The 13,417-nt window shown below is 40.0% G+C and overlaps 1 protein-coding gene across 2 annotated transcripts in view; it reads left to right on the top strand.

The window, feature by feature from the left end:
* Window positions 1-13,417, top strand: part of LOC146973992 (rho GTPase-activating protein 26-like) — a 161,377-nt gene that overhangs the window by 127,628 nt on the left and 20,332 nt on the right. The window contains exons 18-20 of one of the 2 annotated variants that reach the window (XM_085796984.1): window positions 2,003-2,162; window positions 4,788-4,935; window positions 6,650-6,836. In XM_085796984.1, coding sequence (XP_085653110.1) covers window positions 2,003-2,162; window positions 4,788-4,935; window positions 6,650-6,836 — 495 coding nt within the window. Of the gene's footprint in view, window positions 1-2,002; window positions 2,191-4,787; window positions 4,936-6,649; window positions 6,837-13,417 lie in introns of both variants that reach the window. The other variant, XM_085796985.1, reaches the window with a different exon arrangement.

Below are 13,417 nucleotides of genomic sequence, written 5' to 3'. Positions count from 1 at the left end.
ACAGATGCAGGTGCTCTGTGACCTACTGTACGGCGATTATGGGATTACACCTGTTATAGAAAATGGGCCCATTAACAAGTGGTAACGTAGATTCATCCACATTAACGTGAGACTTTTTTATAACCAAATAGAAACTCCTCGTTGTCCCTTTAATGTATTTATTAAAGTTTGATATTTCATTTCATGTCTCTCAGTCATTGAGAGAAAGAAGACAGATCTCAATGACTGAAGATGCTTCTCTCTCTCTCTCTGTGTCTTTCTCTCAATAAAGTTATTGGCATGAAAGTTTCAGACCAGTTCAAGAGAGAGTAAAGTTATGTTTTATGTGTAAATGTGCCAAACCTTTTACATTTGGTGGAGTAGCTATACTGTATAAGGACATGTTTGCAGGAAGCATCAAACAAACAGTCTGTGATTTTGCAGACTCTTCTTGTTCACCTGTTTGCATAAAAGAAAGCAAAAAAAAAAAAGTAAAAGGACTATGGAAAAAATACCAATTCTACATTTTCCAAACAAAATAAAACATTAAAGGGACAACGAGGAGTTTCTATTTGGTTATAAAAAAGTCTCATATTAATGTGGATGAATCTACGTTACCACTTGTTAATGGTCCATTTTAGATAAATCTATGGTTTTGTCTCTATGGTTATTTTGTTATTATTAGTGGTGGTGGAAATGCTGGGCGAGCCGACCAGCGTTTCTTTACTTTCGGTTTCGTGGCGAGTCATGAGAATAACGCCGCCGAATCTCCGTTTATGGTGGGAACTACGACGGTATGTGATCGTCTTCCAACCTCTGACTTTAATTCTTGATGAATGAAAACATGAGTCTGTCTTGCGCCGGTCAAAGAATTTCACGGTGCGGAGGCTCATAAATGTAGTGAGAAAACACTTCGCTTTAACAAAACTCCTTGTTGTCCCTTTAAAAACAAAATAGATTAAAAAACGAACACCCAAACAATAAACAGTAGAAACATAACCCACAATGAGAGTAAGTGGGTTAATGGAAGGTTGGTGAGAACAGAATAAGTCGATAATTAATTATTTAAGTAATATATCACGACAGGCCGTGGTAGAATGAGCATATACTACGGACTGGAGTGATATATTGCTTTTATAAAACGGTTAACAATAAAGGCAATATGAAAGAGGAATACGCAATCAATTTCATGTAGTTTTATTCAACCAGAAATACATATTATCCAATAAAAAGCTGTTCCCACCTCTCCAGACGTTAGCTCCTAGTAGCTCTGCATCTGGTCTTTTCCTCTGTCACTGCTCAGTCCCCTCTACCATTGTTAACCCTCTGGAGGTGAAAGTTCACCTTCAACATGTCAATTACACTACTTTAGTCCATTTTTTAAAGGTGCAATATGTAAGAATGTGGCCAAAAATGGTTACTGCAGTCAAATTCAAAACACAGCGATCTCATTTTTTCTCCCAGTCGTAGCAGCAGCTCAGTGGACCAGACCGGAGGCTGAAACGCCACTGACGCCGCCGTTATTGGGAGAGAGGGCTAGGTGGCGCAACATGTAAACACGTAAATTCAAAACATAAACATGATTTGCAGTCTGCAAAAAAAGATTTTGAATGCGAATACTCTGGCTGTACTGTTGTTGTTGGTGAGTTCATCATGTTATATGAACATTATTCCTGAGTCTCTGTGACATATTAGGAGGATTTTACAGCCAGTTGCTTTAGATTTCTTACATACTGTACCTTTAACATCGTAAAAACATCAGCTGTCTTTTGCTACGGACTGCGACAGTCCGTTGTCATGGATACATGACAACAACTTCCATTCATACCAGCCATACGTGCCTGAGGCGGAGTGATAGCCTACGCTGTGATAAGGCTTTAGAATAGTAGCCGTGGTATATGCTCAATATAGCACGGCTAACAACCAATCAGATCGCCGGATTTCACCTTTCCCTTTTATAATAATTGATAAACATTAACACTCTCTCTGTGTCTCTCTGTGTCCCCCCCCCCCCCCTCCACAGTGTGGCCAGTCACCACCAGCAGAACCTGATGACCGTGGCCAACCTGGGCGTGGTGTTCGGCCCCACGCTGCTGCGGCCGCAGGAGGAGACGGTGGCCGCCATCATGGACATCAAGTTCCAGAACATAGTGGTGGAGATCCTCATCGAGCACCACGAGAGGGTACGAGTGTGTGTGTGTGTGTGTGTGTGTGTGTGTGTGTGTGTGTGTGTGTGTGTGTGTGTGTGTGGCGACGTGGTACAGGCTTGAATTAATCCCTCTGCTTTGTCAAAGGGATTAACTTTTGTGTAAATGCGCATTAAACCAACAATTAATGCACCTAACACTTTCTATCTGAACACCTGCTACACACACACACACACACACACACACACACACACACACACTGCAGCTCTATATACTGTACCTACACTTCAAAGCCACTTTCACCCTCCATCCTCCTTTAGATCCAAGCAGCTTATTGGCCCAGTCAAGCTGCTTACATATGTCTCCATGGCAACAGATAGATCAGCGTTACTACCGGAGACTCCAGCATCACACACACACACACACACACACACACACACACACACACACACACACACACACACACTCCTATAGAAGTGTTATCCTTCCTCCCTCCTGCTCATAAATATTTTCATGTGACTCTACTTATATATATAATTTTATTTTTTGCTTTTCTGCAACAGCAACAACCTCAGAGTGTTTAACGGGTTTAGTTTAGTTTAGTTTAGTTTAGTTTAGTTTAGTTTAGTTTATTTAGTTTATTAAGGGACGGTTGTGCAATGACATGAATCATTTGCAGAAAATGAAGAGATGGTTGCAGCAGATTTAGCTCACGGCTAATTTACATCTGCAGTCCCAACAACATATAACATATAAAAAATACACAGAAAACACAGACACACAAACTACTACACAAGGGTGATACATAGAATAGACAATAGACAACACAGAAACACAGTTTCCACATCTAAAAAGAGCAGGTCAAGTGTAATACGTTTGAGAAAGGTCCTATATGGTCAATGGAAAGAAAAGCGAAGTCATACATGATACAACATTTAGATTTCATCTTGCACTCGTCACTTTAGCAGATAGCACTTTAATTAGCACTGCAGCACTTTCTGACTGTTCTGTGGTCTCTTGGTCCCCTTGGTGCTTTTTCGGCCAATTAACATCCGTATGTTGTTCATGTATGTTTGTGTAACATTTCAAGGTGTTATCATGATGCATTGTCTATTGTCGTACAGTAGTCCTGCTGCCTCTTGTGCTTTTCTCTTCATTGTTTTTATGTTTAACATCAACCTGCCAATGGGACTGGGGATGGAAATGAGCCACTTGGCTACAATCCCACATATTTACACAACAGTTGTTCATTAATATGTAGCTACTGTTCCCAATCTAAAAAATAAATAAATCTGAAATCTGAAAATACAATTAAACATTTTAAAATTCTCCAATTCCTATTTCACGAGTAATAATAATAAAAAAGTAGGAATAATTCCATAGATTGAATGCGTTAGGAGACTAACTGAGTAACAAGTGAACTGAGAGATAGAGGAACGGATGTGGAGACGACAACGATGATGATGATGATGATGATGATGGCTGAAATAAGCCGAGCGGCGTTCGTTGTGCAGTAAAATATCCACGCTGAGATATATAATTAGTGAGAGGGGGGAAATCCAGTGCATGTACATTTTTATCACAGCTTGAGGTTTTAAAGCATTTCTTTTTTTACACAATCTCACATCAGGGAGTAAAAATAAAGTATATTTCAGAGAGCGCCACAGCGTCGTGGTGTGAGGTTGAAAGGAAGTCTGGGTCCAAGTTCTGCTGCTTGAATCCTGGAATTAATATTAACATGAAAACTCAAACAGAATTCATGTTATATAGTTTGTTTCTTTCTTTCTTCTCAGAGAGCGAGAGAAGAGAAGAATGATTCAGCAGAGACATCAAGCTGCTCATGCTGCAGCTGGTTTAACATGTCAAGCTGCTTTTTTTAGTTCTGTTTCTGGATCAGATCACAGTCTGGCATATTGTTGCCTGGCTCTGTGTGTGTGTGTGTGTGTGTGTTTAACATTGAAGCACAGCTCTGTGTGTCACTGTCTTTGCCCTTAGCTCCAGCTCCAGAGTCCTACTGTAGTGCTGGTTAAATCAAATGACTTGTAACTAGTTCCAGGGAGAATGGAGGCTCTCTGCCTTCCACCTACAGTTCAGTTTTCTGCAAAAATAGAGGAAATGTATAAAGTTAATAGAGAAGTCTGAAGAGAAAAGAACATGAGTTTATATTTTGTGAATTGGAAACTGGGAACAGTTTTGTCTTTATTTCACAAATTCATCCCTATAATTTATTGTATACCTGAAAAACTGGTCCAGATCAATCTGGAATGAAACAAAGTGAATTCCTGCAAATTGTTCATACATACATTTAATGTTTTGACCACAGAGGTTTTGTATTATTATTATTATTATTAGGCTATTATCCACCGCTACATGGATTGATTTCTGTGAATTTCTCTTCATTGAAAACAAATGCACTTGGAGGAGAGGAGGGTTAGAGACACAGAGGAGGAGAGACAGGACTGACTGTAGCTCCTATTTAAGATAAGTTCAGTTTTCTGCAAAAATAGATGGAGATGTATAAAGTTAATAGAAAAGTCTGAAGAGAAAATATTTCCTCTTTAACATATAAAACCCACATTACCCTGCAGATACAGGTGAAAAAAACAAATATCTTGACCTTTGCTTTGCTTCAACTCAAAGTTAAACATCCTGTCTGTGCAGATATTCAGGGATGTGCCGAGTTCTGCAGCAGCAGCTCCGACCAACCAGCAGCTCAACCTCTCCAGGAGGAAAAGCAGCGAGAGCAAAGCGCCGTCCTGCAGCGAGAGGCCTCTCACACTCTTCCACACGCCGACACATTCACAGAAAGGTGAGCTGAGCTGAGCGGCGCCGCCTCTGATCTGGGATCTGTTTCCTCCTTCCCCTCCAGTTACAGTCGGCCGACACCTTAGGTCGCCATGTGGTCGACGCAGTGAGCAAAGCAGAAACATGGAGCAGCACTGTAGCTACGATGACAGGAGGGAGTTCACTGCAAAAACTCAAAATCTGTCCAAGAATATTTGTCATATTTCTTGTCAAAATGTCTCATTTCTAGTCAAAACTAACCTCTTTCCACTTAAAATAAGACTCATCACCTAAAAATGAACTTGTTTTTAGATCATTTTCCTTGTTTCAAACTAATTTTCACTTGAAATAAGTAGAAAAATCAGCCAGTGAAAGCAAGTTTTTTTGTGCTTGTAATAAGAAAGAAAAACTTGATCCACTATCAGATTTTTCTACTTATTTCAAGTGAAAATCTGCTTGAAAGAAGTAAAAAGTGTCTAAAAACAAGCTACTTTTTATGTGAGGAGTCTTATTTTAAATATAATGAGATTTGTTTTGACTAGAAATGACATTTTGACTAGAAATAAGACAAATATTCTTGGCAAGATTTTGAATTTTTGCAGTGTGGTTACGTTGTTAGGTTCCTTATCCATGAAAAGTTTGATTATGCACTTATGATTTCAGTTTGAACTCTCATTATTGTTTGATCATTATAACCAGGTAGAAACCGACCCTAACAGCACAAATGTCATAATTTTAACCAGAGCATTTTAGAATTTAGTGAAAAAAAAGTTTTATTTTGTTTCAGTAGAGGTTCCTGACAAAGTCAAAAAGTCTTGATGCTCTTCACCACTTTCCTTTCCCATGATTCATTGCGTCACACCACAAAGGAAGTCGGTTTTCCCCTTCCGTTTCACTGGTAGCATTCTAGCGGCTAGCTGGTAACGTTACCAAATGTGTCCGGGCTGCAAAAATCAGATGTTTGTTAAGTCTATAAAACAAATTATTGATCAAACATTACTATCTCTGTGTGCACGTTATCATAGATGTTAGCTTTGATGCTGCTGTTAGCTGCCCGCCAGCAGGGACAGCTAACAGCAGCAAAGCTAACATCAGGACGTCAGCTGTTAAAACCCTCCCGTTGTCGGACACGACATGAAACTACTCCAGTTAGCTCAGTCATGTTGGAACTAAGATATCTGCTGGAGAAAATATTTTTTTCATGGGCCGTTTATTGAGTTATTTAAGACACTGCTAACGGCTAACGGCTAACAGCTAACGGTTAGCCTGGCTAATCTAAGTAGTATTGTTTGTTCAATAATTCGTTTTATAGACTTGACAAACATCAGATTAGTCACAACGGTGATATAGTGATGTGAAAATGTGATGTACAGCTATAAACTCGTCCGTATTGTTCTCATTAAAATTACCTGATAATGACCGGGTCGGGTCTTTGAGAACCGTAACGTTAGCAGGTGTGAAGCAGCTTAGAAACTGCTCAGACGGACGATTGTAGATCACAAGAACTTGTAGAAAACAGAAGCAGACCCAGGTTCTTAATGAGACCGGCTTTTATTTACTCAAACCTGTAGCTTGTGGGCGACCGGAAGCGGAAAAAACGATTTTCCGGTGGAATCGGGTGTCATGGCAACTACTTTGGCTACTTTTAATGCATTAAAAACCTAAAAACAGGGTCTGTGGTGACCTGAACACAAGAGGAAGGTTAATAAGTCCGTTCTGTTTGTGTTTCCTTCTTGCAGGTGAGAAGAGGAACAGCGTGGTCAACGCCTCGGTGGGCGAGCTGCAGCCGCCCGTCGTCTCCTCGGCCAACTGCAACAGCAGCAGCAGCAGCAGCAGCAGCAGCCAAAGCCAAGGCCGCACGCCCCGACACAGTCTGACCAGCAACGACGGGGAGCTGGACCCCCGGCAGATCAGACCCAGCTCGCTGTGAGTCCCACACACACACACACACACACACACACCTGGAGTTACAGCTTCATTAGGAAGCAGTTAGAGAGCAAATAATAGGTTAAAAAAAAATAGATTGTTTAAGCACACTGCAAAAACTCAAATATCTTACCAAGAATATTTGTCTTATTTCTAGTCAAAATGTCATTTCTAGTCAAAACAAATCTCATTCTACTTAAAATAAGACTCATCACATTTAAAAAATAGCTTGTTTTTAGACACTTTTTACTTCTTCAAGCAGATTTTCACTTGGAATAAGTAGAAAAATCTGACAGTGGAGCAAGTTTTTCTTTCTTATTACAAGCACAAAAAACTTGCTTTCACTGGCAGATTTTTCTACTTATTTCAAGTGAATATACGTTTGAAACAAGTGAAAATTATCTAAAAACAAGTACATTTTTAGGTGATGAGTCTTATTTTAAGTGGAAAGAGATTAGTTTTGACTAGAAATGAGACATTTTGACAAGAAATAAGACAAATATTCTTGGAAAGATGTTGAGTTTTTCAGTGCAATCGGAGGCTAATGTTTATAGTTTGAAACTTATGAACCTTGAACTGCAGTGAAAAATATAGAAAGACTAAAACTTTCAGATATTTGTGGAAATAAAGAAATAAAAATAAAAAATGAAAATGTCAAGAAATCCTTCTCATAGACAACAATGGGAAAAGAAACAGCGATAAAAGGGTGGATCATTTTTTTTAACCCCCGCGAAACGACTCGTTTCATTACCTGAATTTGATCCATTCAGTCCGATTAACGTTTGGAAAGTCTAGAAGAGCCGCACAATTAAATTATTTTATTCCTGTTCTAGTTAGCCCAGAGCTAAAGCGGAACCGGCTAGCTCGGCGTAGCACTAGCTCGGCTGAAGTCAGTGCACCCACTTCCGGTTTCTTCCCGAATACGAATCTGAAGTTTTTTTTAAATGTTTGAATCCGAATCCGAATACAAATACACCCTTAGTTTATAGTTTGAAACGTATTAACCCTGAGCTGCTGTGAAAGATGTAGAAAGATTAAAACCTTCAGATATTTGTGGAAATAAAATCAACAATAAAAAAGAAAAAAAGTTGTGTATTTACAGAAGAAACTCTGTCAGAAAATAAACTGAAGCTTCAGAGAGAGACAGATGTTTGGGAGTTTGGACACATGTGGGTGGACACACACACACACACACACACACGCACAGGCGTAGTGTGTGTGCACTCACATGTGCAAACATTAACTTCAAAGGTGCTCACACACAGACACACACACACACACACACACAGACACACACGGGTTCAGGAATGCACACACACATTTTTTATTTCATGCACACAGATACTCAGAGGCACAGGAATGCTGCAGCACGTAACACACACACGTCAGCGCACACACACACACACACACACACACATACAGTATGTGGCAGCTGAGTGCTTAAGCAGAAAGAGTCTCATGACTGGAAGGTTGTCGGTTTAAATCCCAAAAGTATCTGTGAAATATCTGCAGCACAGAGCTGAACTCCCCCGGGTCAGACTGGAAGCAAGTACACAAAACACACACACACACACACACACACACACACACACACACACACACACACACACACACACAGACACACACACATGTATTGAGTATCAGTTGCACAATTTGCGTGTCTTTGATTTCTCTCTTCAGTCTGAGGAGCAGTTTACATAACTCACAGGTCTGAGCTCGTCCTGCTCTGACAACATGTGTCTTCATCCAGACACACAACACACACACACACACACACACACACACACAGGAGCTCAACAGTCCTACTAGAACAATCTGTCACCAACATGGCTGCACTTAAATACTGATTACTGCTCTTCTCCTTCCTCCTCATCATCCTGTTTTACTTTCTCTTCCTTCCTCATAGTCGTTGATTGAATATTGTGTCAGTCGTTTATTCTTTGTCTCTATCAGGTCATAGTCTGATTCTAATGACGGAGTGGAGACCACAGTTGTACAGTTTTAGTCCTTTTACACTGGATCAAAATTATACACTGCAAAAACTCAAAATCTTTCCCAGAATATTTGTCTCATTTCTTGTCAAAATGTCTCATTTCTAGTCAAAACTAACCTCTTTCCACTTAAAATAAGACTCATCACCTAAAAATGTACCTGTTTTTTAGATCATTTTCACTTGTTTCAAACTAATTTTCACTTGAAATAAGTAGAAAAATCTGCCAGTGAAAGCAAGTTTTTTGTGCTTGTAATAAGAAAGAAAAACTTGCTCCACTGTCAGATTTTTTAACTTATTCCAAATGAAAATCTGCTTGAAAGAAGTAAAAAGTGTCTAAAAACAAGCTGCTTTTTAATGTGATGAGTCTTATTTAAAGTAGAATGAGATTTGTTTTGACTAGAAATGAGACAAATATTCTTGGTAAGATTTTGAGTTTTTGCAGTGTAGGATCAATATTTTAAAGCACCTAAAAGACATTTTCACTTTTGTTTTTGTATAACATCAGGATGCTCTAAAGGAATCTGCTGTTTTTTATATATTGTATATAATAATATTATATTGTTCTATATGATATAAGATTCCATATATTATATTGTAATCAGTGCAGAGATGAGGAGTGCACGTTGCCTTCACTAGAGACAGTGGTGCACTGATTGTAGCAGAGATGACTCAGCTGTATCTGTGTTTGTGCTGCGTCATGACTCAGGAACAGGAAGTAAACGTTAGTTAGTTTTATTCAATCTTTTGCACAAATTATTTACAGTCAAGCATGAATCACAATCAATCAACGATCATTAATAATGCATCCCTTAGTTCAAACTTAGTTCATGAATATTAAAAAAGATCGAAAACGTGCAGACTGAAGCAGTGGAAGGAAACATTCACATCAAGCTGCTTCAAAAACGTCTCGTTAGTTTAAAATCCACCGTCTTTTACTGTTAAAACAAGACGTGAAGTTTACTAAACTAAACCAGGACTTGACACAGCAGACACACACACTTTAATGTCGAATCAACAACTCAAACATGTCAGTGTGTTTATCAGCCAACATGTATTTACATTTACCGATGACTGACACATAGATAAATAAATGAGACGAAGGTCCAGAGAGAGAGAGAGAGAAGCTGTTCAGACTTTTACAGAGAAACCTGTTGGTCATGATGAAAAAAAATAAAAGAAAAACCCACATGTGGAGCGTGAAATGAGACGTTCACAAGGCTCTCGCTTTATTTCCTCTGCTCTGAAGGTCACGCCTGAGTGCTGTCGAGTGTTTTATACACACACATCTCCTTATCCGTCCATTATGTGTGATGATCAGAGAGTCACAGACCCCTGAAGCCTCGTTGCTCTTTGCACTTTGCTGCGTTTTATTATTTTCACGCACCAGAGAGACGTCGTCTGTCAGTCGCTAGCTGGTCCAGGATGAGTTAATGAAGCAGACTGTCTGTCAGATAGATAGATAGAGATGTGTCTTTGAGCTCAGTCTCAACGGTCTTGAAAAGGTTGGCGGTTCCTTCACATGATGGATTTTTTTTTTTTTTTTTGCTTCTGTTTGGATCCAAAAATAGAAAAATCAGATGAGGACTCGTTCCAGCAGGAATCCTTCGCTGCTGCACAAACAGCCACGTTGTCCCGGGAAATCTGTGACTAAATAAAAGATGAATCTGGGGCAGAGGAGAGGACGGAGTCGTGTTGCTTTGTTTTGAACCGGAGCAAATGTGGTTTTTATTACGTAACATGCCTTTACTAAATGTTTTTTAAGAAGAAGGAGAAGGAGAAGGAGAAGAAGAGGTGTTGTGACATCTGTATCTAATCTGAATATACTCACAGGTGAGGAGGTGATGTCACGGACTGATGGAAACAGATGTGTTTAAATGCTTTAAGGCCCGTAGACGCTCTGCTAGAGCTCAGATAAGACAGAAACCACATCAGCTCCAGTCTGAACCTCCACAGGTCACTAAGACGTTAGCTCTGATGAATCCAACATTAAAGGGATACGGCAATTTTTTTTTTTTCGTGTCTTGCCTCACTCCCGAGTCCATGACCAGCAGATAGACACCATCCTTTCCACTGTGCGTGCAGTAACAAGGGAGATAGAGCCGTATCGCCCATAATTAGCTTAGCTCAAACACTGGAAGTGTATGGGTAGTGTTAGCCTGCCTCCACCTAAAGTCGCTAATTAGCTTAGCTCAAACACTGGAAGTGTATAGGTAGTGTTAGCCTGCCTCCACCTAAAGTCGCTAATTAGCTTAGCTCAAACACTGGAAGTGTATAGTGTTAGCCTGCCTCCACCTAAAGTCGCTAATTAGCTTAGCTCAAACACTGGAAGTGTATGGGTAGTGTTAGCCTGCCTCCTACCTAAAGTCGCTAATTAGCTTAGCTCAAACACTGGAAGTGTATAGGTAGTGTTAGCCTGCCTCCTACCCGAGCTGAAATCAGCAGTCAGAAGCTGGTTTCATTTTAGCTCTAAACTCTGTAAATATATCACTTTATCCACATTTCAAACATGTTTAGGTGAGAAAGTAGCCGTTTAGATCAGCAGTGTGTCGTTAATTTGTCTAAATACCAGCTGTTTACAATTTTGTTGGGACGAATTTGGCGCTACTCAAGCTAGCTGTTGTGACCACTTACTTTCACAAAATAAAACACCTGTTTCCCTTTACGTACAGAAAACCATGACGATAGAATTTGTGCTTTTACTTTGAAATAGGAAGCTAACCTAGCCTCGATGTAGCTATCTTGAACCAAAATAAAGCGTGTTTGCTTGAACCCTCCGTTTTGACCGATCTCGTCCCGTTAGCGGCATTTGACCGCTCAAGATGCCTTACCGGAGAGTTTTGTCAGCTCTGAGACCAAGATTGGCCCACCGGTTTCCCTTTAGAGTTGCTGAAGAGTTTCTCTGATGACTTTAGGTGGAGGCAGGCTAACACTACCTATACACTTCCAGTGTTTGAGCTAAGCTAATTAGCGACTTTAGGTAGGAGGCAGGCTAACACTACCCATACACTTCCAGTGTTTGAGCTAAGCTAATTAGCGACTTTAGGTAGGAGGCAGGCTAACACTACCCATACACTTCCAGTGTTTGAGCTAAGCTAATTAGCGACTTTAGGTGGAGGCAGGCTAACACTACCTATACACTTCCAGTGTTTGAGCTAAGCTAATTACGGCGATACGGCTCTATCTCCCTTGTTACTGCACGCACAGTGGAAAGGATGGTGTCTATCTGCTGGTCATGGACTCGGGAGTGAGGCAAGACACGAAAACATTTTTTTGGTGTATCCCTTTAACACTGTGTAACATTGTGTTACAGTAGCTTAAATCAGATTAAACAGCAGCAACACTTCATCTGAAGTGATGGTTTTTAAGTGTTGATGATAATTAGCTGAGGTTAAAACTAAACGGTGATCGTGATAGTGATTGTGTGTGTGAGTGTTGACTAACAACAGATGCAGACAACAGCTCTTTGTCTCCTTCAGGTTCAGTTGTGAATCTAATAAAGAGTTGTGTTGTTTTTATGAGCGCATTAGTTTGAGTTGTTAAAGTCTCCTGTTGTCACCTCGCTCCAATTTAAAGCTTCACTACGTCGTTGTTTAACCATGAACAGCAGCTGATGCTGTTAAAGGAAAGACAGAGACACTGTCCAGTGGCATTGTGGGTAATGCAGTCTAATCTAAAAGTTTTTAAAACTCAACTCATACTCGACCTCTGCTGCTTTGATTCCTTAGTTTATTCCCACAAAATCCCAAATCCGTGCTTCTGACGACAGTGAATACCAACGTGCTGATGTCTCCGTCTGAGCGTCTCGGGGGGAAAAGCAGACGATGATGTATTAAAGCCCATTTACAGCACAAAAAAAAAAAAATGCAGTCGACTGGAGCTCATGTTTTCTCAGTCCTGCAGAGTCAGACCTGAGCCAAACATAGTTTTCCAAGAAAAGCCGGCGTCGGCGTGCAGGCCTTCATCACAGACACCGGAGAGGAACAAAGATCAGAGGTTAACGACTGATCGTCACGTGGTGTTTTCCAGCTCACGCTTCTTTTTATGGGGTTTTTTTCTGCACTTTTTTTTTTTTTGAAGGTGGAAAATACCTGGAGGTTTTCACACCTTGAACATTCCTTCACGTTCGCGTACACACACACACACACACGCCGCGTCCTCGTGACTCTTTCTAGTAACAGACAGAACTCCACCTCTGACCTGATGTACCTAAACACCTAAACACCTCCAACTGTCTGCACTGTCTCAGTTTCTTTTGTGTCTACATTATCATTATCGACTTTATATAATCCCTCATAATATTTTGCAAATGCGTCTGCAATTTCACTTTTGTCTTTTAAAACTGTAGCTACCTGTATCAGAGTTTAACTTGGTAACATAAGATTTACTTTTTTGCTTCTTAAGTCTGTAGGCTAATACTTTCCTTGATTTTGTTCCTCCATCATAATGTGTCTGTTTAGTAAGTATTAATGATTTCTCTACTTCTTCTACTTCTGTCAGCACCTTGTCCAATTCAGCTCCTTTCTTTTTCAGCTGTTTATTTAATTCTGGATCATGCAGTTTTTTTATGTTTATCTTCAAGTACTTTTAT

The sequence above is a fragment of the Trachurus japonicus genome, chromosome 14, assembly GCF_045865225.1.
Source record: "Trachurus japonicus isolate A0001 chromosome 14, Traja_1.0".
Lineage (NCBI taxonomy): Eukaryota > Metazoa > Chordata > Actinopteri > Carangiformes > Carangidae > Trachurus > Trachurus japonicus.
The sequence above is the reverse complement of the archived record's forward strand: the minus strand, read 5'-3'. Positions and strand labels throughout refer to the sequence as shown.